The 15,171-nt window shown below is 34.8% G+C and overlaps 1 protein-coding gene across 3 annotated transcripts in view; it reads left to right on the forward strand.

Annotated features, from left to right (window-relative positions):
• Positions 1–9,683, forward strand: part of LOC133098078 (kynurenine/alpha-aminoadipate aminotransferase, mitochondrial) — a 31,473-nt gene extending 21,790 nt beyond the window's left edge. For 2 of the 3 annotated variants that reach the window (XM_061200776.1, XM_061200775.1), the window contains 5 exons: positions 286–347; positions 616–680; positions 1,993–2,099; positions 8,097–8,198; positions 9,128–9,683. In XM_061200776.1, the coding sequence (XP_061056759.1) occupies positions 286–347; positions 616–680; positions 1,993–2,099; positions 8,097–8,198; positions 9,128–9,169 (378 nt within the window). In that variant the 3' untranslated portion in view covers positions 9,170–9,683. The remainder of the gene's footprint in view (positions 1–285; positions 348–615; positions 681–1,992; positions 2,100–8,096; positions 8,199–9,127) is intronic. The other variant, XM_061200777.1, reaches the window with a different exon arrangement.
• Positions 9,684–15,171: the final 5,488 nt, after the last annotated feature.

Consider the following 15,171-nt stretch of genomic DNA (forward strand, 5'->3'; position numbering starts at 1 on the left):
ATAAGGGTATTACGAAGATCAACTTAGCTGAAATACGTTCATATGGTACAGCAGTTTCCGGCACATAGGAAGGACCATATAAATATTTGTTATTTTTACTATTATTCTTGTCATTGTTAATAATCAACCTTATTATAAATCGCTAGCTCTACAAAGCTTGGTGCAGCTTGTAGCATCCTCTGAGGGTGGTTTGCACATGATCAAGAGTGGTTTGCTTTTACGTTTGGGCAAAAAACACATTTTAGAGGATGAATGATGACCTTATTACTGTCTCATCCCTTTTAGCTCCTGGTATCACAGCTTCTGTACCAATGGGGAGAAGAGGGCTTCCTGGCTCATGTAGACAGGTATTGTATTTTAGGTTCCATACTTTATATAGAAATGGACTTCAGTCTATTAATTTTCATTTTTGAATTATTCCAAAATAATGGAAAAACCACAATGGTAAAAAGTTTACCACCCAACAGGTCAAATAAATATGCTTCTATTCCCTCATCAAGAATTCAACATTTTCATCAAGATAGAAAATAGATTCTTATAGACTGGACTTCAGAGCCTTTTAATTTCTGCAATCAATGTACTAAACACATCCTTTTCATTTTATTGTTCTTTTAGGGTTATTGATTTCTATAGAAAGCAAAGGGATGCATTATTGGCAGCCGCAGACAAGTGGTTAAGTGGTGAGTGGAACTTACATCCTGTTCTGGGATGAACAGTAGCCCTTATATGAGTGAGTGATACACACCACAGAGTATTGTTAATAACCCTGGGGAAGGAAACAGGGTCCAGGAGTATTCTTGTCAAGAAATGTTACCTTATAAATAATCTCAGAAGTAACAGCACAAACCCTGGCACAATTCTATGCATTTCTACTATACTTGACTGCTGCAAAGAATCTGTGGTTTAAAGAAAAATGGCTAATTAGTCTAACACCAGCAATAATCTACTTAAAGCTAAATAATATCTGTACTCAAAAGGTTTTCAAAATTTTGCTCCAAATAGAAAAGGAATTGTGACATAACATATTCCTTTTCTAACTAGACTCTATAAAAACAAAATAGTACAATAGTACAAACTAAGTATACTCTAAGGTGGATTTCTCATTACAGATGATTTGCCTTTTAATCATTAACCTCATTAATCATTAGTATTTCTATTGCTAATTTGATTTCAGAATGCTTTAGATTTTATTTTCTATTAAGGAAGAAAGTAAAATGAATTACCTGGCTTTAATTACACCACTAAAAATGCCTTTTGTAGGAATAATAGTAAATACAAAGTATTCACTTCTTATTTCCCTCATATCTTGTTCCCTATGTAGTCCTGGTAAAAACACAATTACTATCTTTTTGATAAGAGTACTATTCTACCACTTCCTATAGTGAAGTTGAAAAAAAGGTTTCAATCAACATCAAGGTTTTTTTTTTTAAAGGTAATAATCAAAATCAAAATAACTCTTTTTCCTTCTTGGTTTCTCTATCCTTATATTCAGTGAAATATAAAGCCTACAAATACACCAGGAATTCCTGAATTTTAAGTACTTCTTAATTACATTGCGATAAAAACTTCAATTCATTGGAGTTCTGAACGATTATGTAAATGATAGGATTTTTTGAAACACTAGAAGGTTCTAGAAAGAGTTGAGGAATCCTCTTCTAAAATTTAAAGAGCCATGTTTGGCTTAGGGACAGTTCTAAGAAAGGGAGGTGGGCATGGCACTGGATTTCCTGCACTGCCCTGAGACCCACTAAAATCAGAAATATACACATGAGTCCCCTCTCTCCCTTTCAAACCCTCCCCTCACTTTTTAAAATAAAACTCAGAACACCAATTTTCAGGACTCCTAAAATTATATTTTTTAAAAATGCTATCACCAAAGGAACTTTTTTGGAAATACTAGTTTACAGTTACTGCAATTTGTCATTTCAGCGATATAGCTGACATCATCAAAAATGGTCTTGGGAAATATTTCTTCTCTTCTTTTGTTTGTAGGTTTGGCAGAATGGCATGTTCCTACTGCTGGAATGTTTTTATGGGTTAAAATTAAGGGCCTTCATGATGTAAGAAAACTGATCGAAGAGAAAGCCTTTAAGAAAGAGGTAAAACGGGAAGAAAAGCTATATTTTTTCTTTAAAGTAATATCTTAATAAAAATGGCGAGAGATGTTTATCACTGCCCACCAACCCAAGGCATAATGTTTGCCTATCAGATACATTATCTCCTTACTAAGATCATAATAGATTTGGGGTTACAGAATTAGTCTCCTGGTCTAAACTAGGGGAAATACAGTCATTCAGCTCAGCTACTGATTAGCTTAGTGGCTAAGAGCACACTCTCTGGAGTCACGTCCTTGGGTGTGAATCCCAGCTCCAGCCCTGCCCCGATATGTGGCACTGGATGAGTTGCCCTTCCTGAGTTTCATCTGGAAAATGCAGATAATAAGAATCCCTCCCTCTTAGGGTTGCTATGATGAAAGCAGTCAATATGGATAAAGCACTTAGACTAATACCTGGCATATAGTAAATGCTTGATAAATATAAGCCATTAGTATTTACAATAGAAGGATTTATTTTCCTGATTATGAAAGTAAAGCATACTCATGATAGCATTATACTTCATTAAAGCAGAATGAAAAATTTTTAAATGGCCCATAATTTTACCACCCAGATTTTATGACCACTTGTGATACATTTTCTTGAAGAGGTTGTATACATCTAGTATTTTGGCTATGAAATTATTTTTTTATTAAAGTATAGTTGATTTACAATATTACATTAGTTTCAGGTATATACCATAGTGATTCAGTATTTTTAAAGATTAGACTCCATTTAAAGTTATTATAAAATATTGGCTGTATTCCCTGTGCTGTATAATAAATCCTGTATCTTCTTTATTTTATACATAATAGTTTGTACCTCTTAATCATCTACCCCTATCTTGTCCTTCCTCCCTTCCCTCTTCCCACTGATAACAACTAGCTTGTTCTGTATTATATGTGAGCCTGTTTCTTTTTGTTGTATTTATTCATTTTATTTTTTTAGATTTTGCATATAAGTGATAACATGTTATTTCTCTTTTTCTGACTTATTTCACGAGGCATAATACCCCTCAAGTCCATTCATGTCACAAATGGCAGGACTTCTTTCTTTTTTATGGCTGAGTAGTATTCCATTGTGTGTGTGTGTGTATACGCACATACCACATCTTCTTTATCCATTCATCTGTTGATGGACACTTAGGTTGTTTCTATATCTTGGCTATTATAAATAATGCTGAAATGCATATTGGGGTGCATGTATCTGTTCAAATTAGTGTTTTCTTTTTTCCGGATATACACCCAGGAGTGGATTGCTGGATCATATGGTAGCTCTATTTTTAGATTTTTAGGAACCTCAATATTGTTTTCAAAAATGGCTGCACCAATTTGCACTCCCACCAACAGTGGAGGAGGGTTCCCTATTCTCCACATCCTCGCCAACACTTGTTATTTGTGTTCTTTTTGTTAATAGCTATATTTACAGGTGTGAGGTGATATCTCACTGTGGTTTTGATTTGCATTTCCCTGTTGATTAGTGATGTTTAGCATCTTTTCATGTACCTGTTGTTCATCTGCATTTCTTCTGTGGAAAAACATCTATTCAGGTCTTCTGCCCATTTTTTAGTCTGGGTTTTTTTTTTTAATAATGCTCTGCAATTATGTTACATGATTAAAATTACACAGAAAAGTTTATATACTGTTTTTTTCACTTAAAATTAGCCCGCAAGGATTTCTTATAGGTTTTTTTTCCTCCTTTTGTACTTAAATCATAAGTCTACTTAGATTTCATTCAGAGGCACTAATTTAGCTGAGACATCTAAATATGCTTCTGTGTAGCTTTCCAATTTACCAAGTCAATCAACCGTTCTCCATTAATTAATTCCTTTATCATGTTCGTCACTCTTTAGTAAACACCAAGTTCTGTTTCTAGTATCACTTTTGTCTTGAGGCAGTGAGTACAAAGAACAGATCGTGTTGTTGTTGGCAAACTCCTGTGCTAGAGCATAAGAGACAGTCTAGAGGGCAGAGCTGGGAACTGGCTGCCTGGACCCGAGAGCCAATCCACTCCCCTGGGAAAGTCACTCATTCCCTGTAATCATCGTACTTGACCGCAGGACTCATGCTTTATGAATTGTTTTAATGCTAATAACAGCACATAGAAAGTGCTTAATAAATACTTAAATGACTTAACTCATCTAAGTGCATTTTAGTACAATAAATCAATTTTATTACTTTTTTTTTTTGCTTTCTTATCAATGCCATTATTCTCCAGAACATTTGATGAGTGGCTGTTTGTGTGTATCCCTGAACTAGGAGCTAAGGATACAGACTTCATATTTATTGTCATTTTTTTTTTCAGTCCCTTTCTTTTATTCCATATACCCTGTTGCACGTACCTTTACCTTTTCTAAGTAATCTCTATCACTGCTGCCTTAGCCCAAATTTTGCTTATCTTGCAAGGAGATTATTACCATCCCCTCCTTCTCTACAGAAACTTGCTTCTGGCACATCCCTAAACTGTTCCACAATATTGGTAGAAATGATGGCTTTCATTTCATTGTTAATCAGGACAAAAACAAACAAACAAACAAACTCATCTTCTGCCTTGAAATTTTCTCCCCAGAATGCCCCCAAATCATTTCATTCCCAGCTCATCTAACTTCAACAACCAGGGGCCAGATTTACACCATGAAAAAACAAGTAGTTTCTTAAAGTTCTGAATGTCATGATTTTACTAGACAACAATCTCAAAGACTTAACACAACCCAGCTTAGTTCTGACTCACGGACAGTTTTCAAAAAAGGTGTCTATAACCTCCTCTCCTCCTGCCGTGAGTCAGAGACCCGGGTTCCATTTTACTTTCATTGATCTTTTCTATTGTCTTCTTAGTCTCTATTTATTTCTGCTCTGATCTTTATGATTTCTTTCCTTCTACTAACTATGGGTTTGGTTTGTTCTTCTTTCTCTAGTTGCTTTAGGTGTTAAGGTTAGGTTGTTTATTTGAGATTTTTTGTTTCCCGAGGTATGACTGTATTACTATAAACTTCCCTCTTAGAACTACTTTTGCTGCATCCCATAGGTTTTGGATCATCATGTTTTCATTTTCATTTATCTCTAGGTATTTTTTGATTTTCTCTTTAATTTCTTCCGTGATTCATTGGTTGTTTAGTAGCATATTGTTTAGCCTCCACATGTTTGTATTTTTTGCAGTTTTTTTCAATATCCACAAATCAATCTGTGTGACACACCACATTAACAAATTGAAGAATAAAAACCATATGATCATCTCAATAGAGACAAAAAAGCTTTTGATAAAATTCAACATCCATTTATGACAAAAACTCTCCAGAAAGTGGGTATAGAGGGAACACGCCTTAACATAATAATGGCTATAAATGAAAAACCCACAGCTAACATCATACTCAACAGCGAAAATCTGAAAGTATTTCCTCTAAGATCGGGAGCAAGACAAGGATGCCCACACTCACCACTTTTACTCAACAAAATTTTGGAAGACCTAGACACAGCAATCAAAGAAGAAAAAGAAATAAAAGGAATCCAAATTGAAAAAGAAGAAGTAAAACTGTCACTGTTTGCAGATGAGATGATGCTATACATAGAAAATCCTAAAGATACTACCAGAAAACTACTAGAGCTCATCAATGAATTCAGTAAAGTTGAATGATACAAAAGAAATACACAGAAATTTGTTGCATTTCTATACACTAACAACAAAAGATCAGAAAGAGAAATTAAGGAAAAAATCTCATTTACCATCACATCTAAAAGAATAAAATACCTAGGAATAAACCTACCTAAAAAGGCAAAAGACCTGTAATTGGAAACCTATAAAATGCTGATGAAAGAAATTGAAGACAACACAAACAGATGGAAAGATACACCATGTTCTTGGATTGGAAGAATCAATATTGTCAAAATGACTTTCCTATCCAAGGCCAATTACAAGTTCAGTGCAATCCCTATCAAATTACCAAGGTCATTTTTCACAGAACTAGAACAAATAATTTTAAAATTTGTATGGAAACACAGAAGTCCCCTAACAGCCAAAGCAGTCTTGAGAAAGAAGAATGGAGCTGGAGGAGTCACATTCCCTGACTTCAGACTACACTACAAAGCTGCAGTAATCCAAACAGTATTGTAGTGGCACAAAAACAGAAATATATATCAATGGAACAGTATAGAGAGCCCAGAAATAAACCCACGCACCTATGGTCAGTTAATCTATGACAAAGGAGCAAGAATATACCATGGAGAAAAGACAGTCTGTACAATAAATGATGCTAGGAAAACAGTACAGCTACATGCCAAAGAATGCAATTAGAACATTCTCGAAGATCATATACAACAATAAACTCAAAATGGTTTACAGACCTAAATGTAAGACTGGATATTATAAAACTCCTAGAGTAAAACAGGCAGAACACTCTTTGACATAAATCACAGCAATATCATTTTTTCTCTGTCTCCTAGAGTAATGGAAATAAAAACAGAAATAAATAAATGGGACCTAATTAAACTTAAAAGCTTTTGCACAGCAAATGAAACCATAAAGAAAACAAAAAGGCAACCTACGGAATGGGAACAAATATTTGCAAGTGATGTGACAGACAAAGGATTAATTTCCAAAGTATAGAAACAGCTCATACAGTGCAATAGAAAAATAAAAATAAAAAACACAAATAACCCAATCCAAAATTGGGCAGAAGACCTAAAAAGACATTTCTCCAAAGAAGACATACAGATGGTCAACAGGCACATGAAAGGATGCTCAATATCGCTAATTATTAGAGAAAATCAAATCAAAACTACAATGAGGTATCACCTCATACCAGACAGAATGCCCATCATCAAAAAGTCTACAAATAATAAATGCTGGAGAGGGTGTGGAGAAAAGGGAACCCTCGTACACTATTGGTGGGAATTTAAATTGGTGCAACCAGTATGGAGGTTCATTAAGAAACTAAAAATAGAGTTACCATATGATCCAGGGATCCCACTCCTGGAAATATATAAATGGAGAAAGGTATAATTCAAAAAGATAAATGCACCCCAATGTTCCACTGCAGCACTATTTACAATAGCCAAGACATGGAAGCAACCTAAATGTTCATTGAAAAATGAATAGATAAAGGAGATGCGGTACATATATCCAATGGACTATTATTCAGCCATAAACAAAGAATGAAATAATACCATTTGCAGCAACATGGATAGACCTAAAGATTATCACACAAAGTGAAGTCAGACAGAAAAAAAACAAATATCATATGATATCACTATATGTGGAATCTAAAAAAATTATACGAATGAACTTACTGACAAAATGGAAATAAACCCACAGACATAGAAAACAAACTTATGGTTACCAAAGGGGAAAGGGGGGAAGGGATATATTAGGAGTTTGGGATTAACATATATACACTACTATGTATAACATAGATAACCAACAAGATCCTACTGTATAGCACAGGGAACTATACTCAATATTTTATAATAACCTATAAGGGAAAAGAATATGAAAAAGAAAAGATAGAGAGATACATATACATATACATATACATATATGTATAACTGAATCACTATTCTGTATACCCAAAACTAACACAACATTGTAAATCAGCTATAGTTTAACTTAAAAAAATGAAATAAAATAAAATATTTTTTTAAATGATATTTCATTGTTTGGATTTATTTTACTTTTCTAGTTATGTTAAACATTTATTCATGTTTATTACCATTTCTATTTCTTGAATAAGCTGTCCTTGTCCATTTTAAAGTTTTTCCTCTGTTTCTGTGCATTCTTTATAATATATGGAGAAGAGGTAGAATTGCTGTATTTATTGTAAACACTGGTTTCTATGCTTTTAGTTTTATTGTATGACATGCAGTAATTTTATATAAATTGATTTTTCTCTTGTGATTTCTTTCATTGCTTTTTAAGTTTAAAAGTCATCCTCCACTCTGAGATTAGATTCACCTATATTTTCTTTTAGTTTTCTTTAATGGTACATCACCTGTTTTCCATAAACTCTCTTAGATATTCATGCTTCCTGGATATAACTTCTACCTTGATAGTTCAGCTCCTTGCCCCTACTTCAGAGCATCCTTCTCTTTAGCTTCTCCAGAGCAGATGGACATGGTGAGTACAATATTCTCTTTAGAGTAAAACTAGATATCCATTTATATTTTGTGTTCATTTTGGGAGTTACAACATTATTTGATATCTTCTTGGGTTTCTGCAAAATGGGTATTAGTTGGAAAGTCACAAACTACCGTTCAAAGAAGTTGCCAGGCTTCTATAGACAAATGATGCGACCAAATTGGAGTTGAATTTTATTGCTTCCATGAATACATGTCAGACCTGCTCAACAGTGTTGGCAAATTATCAACACGTTAAAAAGAGAACCTCTTTCACTCCTTCATAGAATTAACATGAGCCATAGTACAAATTCATGAAGCCATCCGTCTCTATCTCTTGAGGAAGGGTCAAATAGAATAATATTAATGATTAGAGTTAAGTAATTGCTTAATCACAAAGTCCAGCTTTAACCAGGATTACAGGAAACCAAGAAGCAAGTTCCTAAGAACTGTGTGTCGGGAACCCACAGAGGAGCCATAAACTGAAGAGTCCAGTAAGTGTAAGAAGAGTGTATACTTATCCTTGGAGATGGGTTGTCTCCGGGTGTGTTCTTGATTGACTTGCTTTCTCATGTCATTAAATATGCTTTTCATAAGTTATATATGCGTAGAGCTGGACAACTGAAACTATACAGAAGGCATGTGCAGGTGAGAGAGTATATGAAAAAAATAATTCGTGTTCTGGGAGAAAATGATGATCTTGAGGAAATAAGGATTTGAAAAATTTCCTGGGACTCTGATATGCTTCCGTCTACATATATTAGTGGACATGACGGCCTCTGACCCAGATAAAACTGAGGTTAATCCTGACCTTTCACTGTCTGATCTCAACCTAAGATGGATACTCTTTGTTTAAATTTCTAAAGTTATGACAGACTTTTCCTAAACAGCATCCTAATTTTATTAATTCTTCTCTCTGTTTGCTTTTAGGCCTTCCAGGGGTTAGCCCAACTTATAAAGGAATCTTTATGAAGAAATCGAACTCTTCATAGCACTCACGGTTTTCAGATAAATTATTTCTATGTTTTAGCAGGAAGAAATGATTGTTGGTGTCAGACTTACAGATTGGGTTTCACCAAACACGTCATATCTGTAGTAATTTAACTAGACAACTTTTAAAGTGCCCTTGAACCCATCAGATTGCCAAAATATATTTATAATCCACCTATACATGTTGATAAATTTTCAACCCACAAAAAAATATTTTTATCCTGGATTTTATTGTAAAGATTTTTGTAGTTGCTTTATCATTTCCCATAAATTTTCTTTGAAAATAACATTTTTACAGTAAATTATTTGTAAGCAAACAATCATGTTCAAAATGGTATATAATGTGAACTTTTCCTATTTTGAAGAAAATGTAATGAGAGCTTGTTGCAAAAATTGTTAGAATTTGACCATTATACATAATTTTTAGTAAGAGTATCACAGACATTATGTTATGGCACAGAAATCCATTTAAAATAAAATTCTGAATCTAAACATACCTAAACGTCTTCCTATTAATTCTAAGTAAGGAGGAGAGATTAAGGACTGAGAAAAATATACTACATTGTATTTTTATGAAACTACACAACTTTCAAAAGCACATTCTTATCAGTTACGTAATTTCAATCTACTAGACTCCTTTGAGGTACTTAGGATATACTTTTAATGATTTTCTTTCTCACCTTTTAGGTCTTTATTTTCCCCATCTGATTATTAAATATATGCTCACTTAATTTTTTTCAAACAACCCAGTAAGTATAAGGAATAAAGTAAAAGCCACTGGTGTCTCACCCCCAGCATTTATATCTATCCTTTTAGATGTTTTCTATGCATATATATGTAATATGTACAAGAATGGGATCTCATTAGGACAGTATCATAAATACCCTGTATCCGTTTTCTATTGCTGTAGAACAATTTACCAGCATTCCAAGCCCCGTCCTTGTAAGGTCATCAGGTCCTTTAAGGAATTAGGAAGTTTATGTCACTGTCATTCCCGCCATCCTTGTGTATGTAAACATTTCCATCACAGTTAGTATTTTCCCAGCATATGAATGAGCTACAGCATTTGGTCCTGGTGGGAATCAATATGGCTCTTTCAAGTTGTCCTAAAATGAACAGTTGTCAGGAAGCACAGAGAGTCCCAGGCAGGATAAACCAAGGGAGGAACACGCCAAGACACATAGTAATCAAATTGACAAAAATTAAGGACAAAGAAAAAATATTAAAAGCAACAAGGGAAAAGCAACAAATAACATGCAAGGGAATTCCCATAAGGTTACCAGCTGATTTCTCAACAGAAACTTTGCAGGCCAGAAAAGAGTGGCATGATATCTTTAACGTGATGAAAGGTAAGAACCTACAACCAAGAATACTCTAGCCAGCAGAGGCTCTTATGCAGATTCAATGGAGAAATCAAAAGTTTACAGACAAGCAAAAGCTAAGAGAATTCAGCACCACCAGACCAGCTTTGCCACAAATGCTAAAGGAACTTCTCTAGGCAGAAACGGAAAGGCCACAACTAGAAACAAGAAAATGATGAATGGAAAAGCTCACTGGTAAAGGCAAACATACAGTAAACATAGGAAATCATCCACACACAAGTATGATATCAAAACTAGCAATCGTGAGAAGAAAAGAGCACAAATGCAGGATATTGGAATGCATTTGAAATTAAAAGACCAGCAACTTAAAACAATCTTGTTTATATACAGACTGCTATATCAAAACCTATGGTAACCTCAAACCAAAAATCTACAATAGATACACACACAAAAACGAAAAAGGAATCCAACCACAACACTAAAATTAGTCATCGAATCAGAAGAGAAGAGAAAAAGAGGAAGGGAAGAAAAACGACCTACAAAAACAAAGCCCAAACAATTAATAAAATGGCAATAAGAACATACATATCCATAACTACCTTAAGCGTAAACAGAATAAATGCTCCAACCAAAAGACACTGACTGGCTGAATGGAAACAAAAACAAGACCCTTATATACACTGTCTACAAGAGACCCACTTCAGATATAGGGACACACACAGACTGAAAGTGAGAAGTTGAAAAAAGGTATTTCATGCAAATGGAAATCAAAAGAAAGCTGGAGTAGCAATACTCATATCAGACAAATAGACTTTAAAATAAAGACTGTTACAAAAGACAACGAAGACACTACATAACAATCAAGGGATAAATCCAAGAAGAAGATATCACAATTGTAAATATATATGCACCCAACATAGGTGCACCTCAATATATAAGGCAAATAGGAACAGCCATAAAAAGAAAACAGTTGTTATTTGGCATGGTTTCCTTCTGAATTAAATTTAAATATTGACTTGTCCACTTTAGGAAACCGCCCCCCCCCCATGTAAAAAAGTCTTTAATGCTTCCCTATCGATCAATGAAACTAAAAGCTGGTTATTTGAAAAGATAAACAAAATTGAAAAACTTTTAACCAGACTCATCAAGAAAAAAAAAGGGAGAGGACTCAAATCAATAAAATTAGAAATGAAAAAGGAGAAGTTACAGCTGACACCAGAGAAATACAAAGGACCATAAGAGACTACTACAAGCAACTATACTCCAATAAAATGGACAACCTAGAAGAAATGGACAAATTCTTAGGACAAATTCTTAGGTACCAAGACTGTACCAGGAGGAAATAGAAAATATGAACAGACCCATTACCAGTACTGAAACTGAATCAGAAACTTTAAAACTTTAAAGTCCGGGACCAGACGGCCTCACAGGTGAATGCTACCAAATATTTAGAGGAGAGTTAACACCCATTCTCTGAAACTATTCCAGAAAAAATTGCAGGGGAAGGAACACTTCCAAACTCATTCTATGGGGCCACCATCACCCTGACACCAAAACCAGACAAAGATATCATTAAAAAAAAAAAGAAAGAAATTTACATGCCAATATCACTGATGAACACAGATGCAAAATTCCTCAACAAAATACTAGCAAATCAACTCCAACAATACATTAAAATGATCATACACCATGATCAAGGGGATTTATCCCAGGGATGCTAGGATTTTTCAATATTCGGAAATCAGTCAATGTGATACGTCACATTAACAAACTGAAGAATAAAAACCATATGATCAGCTCAACAGATGCAGAAAAAGCTTTTGATAAAATTCAACATCGATTTATGATAAAAACTCTTCAGAAAGTGGGCATAGAGGGACCATATCTCAACATAATAAGGCCATATATGACAAACTCACAGCTAACATCATTCTCAACAGTGAAAAGCTGAAAGCATTTCCACTAAGTTCAGAAACAAGACAAGAATGCCCACTCTCATCACTTTTATCCAACATAGTTTTGGAAGTCCTAGCCACACCAACCAGACAGGAAAAAGAAACTAAAGGAATCCAAATTGGAAAAGAAGATGTAAAACTCTCACTGTTTGCAGATGACATGAAGTATACATAGAAAATCCTAAAGACACCACCAGAAAACTACTAGAGTTCATTAATGAATTCCATAAATTTGCAGGGTACAAAATTACTTTACAGAAATCTGTTGCATTTCTATACATGAACAAGGAAATATCGGAAGAGAAATTAAAGAAACAATCCCATTAACTACAGCACCAAAAAGAATAAACTACCTAAGAATAAACCTACCTAAGGAGGCAAAGACCTGTACTCTGAAAACTATAAGATGCTGATAAAAGATATAGAAGACAACACAAACAGATGGAAAGATATACTGTGTTTTGGACTGGAAGAATCTATATTGTTAAGTTGACCATACTATGCAAGACAATCTACAGATTCAACACAATACCTATCAAATTACCAATGGCATTTTTCACAGAACTAGAACAAATAATTTTAAAATTTGTATGGAAACACAAAAGACCCCTAAGAGCCAAAGCAATCTTGAGAAATAAGAACAGAGGCAGAGGAATCATGCTACCTGACTTCAGGTTTTACTACAAAGCTACAGTCATCAAAACAGTATGGTATTGGCACAAAAACAGAAATATAGATCAATGGAACAGGACAGAAAGCCCAGAAATAAACACACAAACTTATGGTCAATTAATCTACGACAAACAAGGCAAGAATATACAATGGAGAAAAGACAGTCTCTTCGGTAAGTGGTGCTTGGAAAACTGGACAGCTACATGTAAAAGAATGAAATCAGAACACTCGCTAACACCATAAACAAAAATAAATTGAAAATGGCATACAGACCTAAATGTAATACTGGATACTATTAAACACCTAGAGTAAAACATAGGCAGAACATTCTTTGACATAAATGGCAGCAATATCTTTTTGGATCATCTCCTAGAGTAATGGAAATAAAAACAAAAATAAACAGGTGGGACCTAATTAAACTTAAAAGCTTTTGCAGAGCAAAGGAAACCATGAACAAAACAAAAAGACAACCTACAGAATGGGAGAAAATATTTGCAGAAGATGCTACTGACCAGGGATTAATTTCCAAAATATACAAAGAGTTCATACAGCTTAATATCAACAAAACAAACAACCCAATCAAAAAATGGACAGAAGACCTAAATAGATACTGCTCCAAAGAAGACCTACAGACGGCCAACAGGCACATGAAAAGATGCTCAACATCGCTAATGATTACAGAGGTGCAAATCAAAACTACAATGAGGTACCATGTCACACCAATAAGAATGGCCATCATTAAAAAGTCTACAAATAATAAATTTTGGAGAGGGTGTGGAGAAAAATCAACCCTCCTACACTTTGGTGGGAATGTAAACTGGTGCAGCCACTAAGGAGAGCAGTATGGAGGTTACTTTAAACACTAAAATGGAGTTAACATATGGTCATGCAATCCCACTCCTGGGTATATATCTGGAGAAAACTCTAATTCAAATAGATACATGAACCCCAATGTTCATACCAACACTATTTACAATAGTCAAGACATAGAAGCAACCTAGCTATCCCATGACAGATGACTGGATAAAGAAGATGTGGTACATATTACTCAGTCATAGAAAAAAGAATGAAATAACACCATTTGCAGCAACATGGGGAGACCTAGAGATTATCATATTAAGTGAAGTAAGTCAGACAGAGAAAGACAAATATCATATGATATCACTTATATGCGGTATCTTAAAAAAAAAAAAAGATACAAATGAACTTATTTACAAAACAGAAACAGACTCACAGACATAGAACACAAACTTATGGCTACCAAAGGGGATCCCGAGGGGTGGGGGCAGAGGGAGGGGGAGGTTACATTAGGAGTTTGGGATTAAAATGTACACACTACTATATCTAAAATAGATAAACAACAAGGTCCTACTGTATAGCACAGGGAACTATATTTGAAATCTTGTAATAACCTATAATGGAAAAGAATCTGAAAAAGAATAGATACATATGTATAACTGAATCACTTTGTTGTACACTTGAAACTAACAGAACATTGCAAATTAACTATACTGCAATTAAAAAAAGAAAAAGATACTTTAGAGTCTTAACCCCTAGTACCTAGAAATGTGATCTTCTTTGAAGATACAGTGCTTACAGAGGTAACCAAGTTAACATGAGGTGATGAAGGTGAGCCCTAGTCTAATGTGACTGGTGTCCATATAAAACAGGGAAGTTTGAACACAGAGACATGCACACAACAGGGAGACACCATGTGAAGATGAAGATGCAACCACAAGCCAAGGAACATTAAAAATTACCAGCAAACCACCAGTATCTAGCCGAGAGGCCTGGAACAGATTCCTGGTCACAGGTCTCAGGGAGAACCACCCCTGCTGACACCTTCATCCTGCACTTCCAGCCTCCAGACCTGTGGCTGGTCTCCGTCATCTCTTTAGACGTGTTACAGCTCCCAGCACAGAGGAAGCACTCAATAAATGTTTAGAGGATGACTGGGTCCACAAGCCCTGGCCCTTTAATACATTCTGTCCCCAGGAGTCCTAAGCCAAGTCTTTAAAAGGCAGCCTGAGCCGTG

This window comes from Eubalaena glacialis, chromosome 9, assembly GCF_028564815.1.
Source record: "Eubalaena glacialis isolate mEubGla1 chromosome 9, mEubGla1.1.hap2.+ XY, whole genome shotgun sequence".
In the NCBI taxonomy this organism is placed as follows: Eukaryota; Metazoa; Chordata; class Mammalia; order Artiodactyla; family Balaenidae; genus Eubalaena; species Eubalaena glacialis.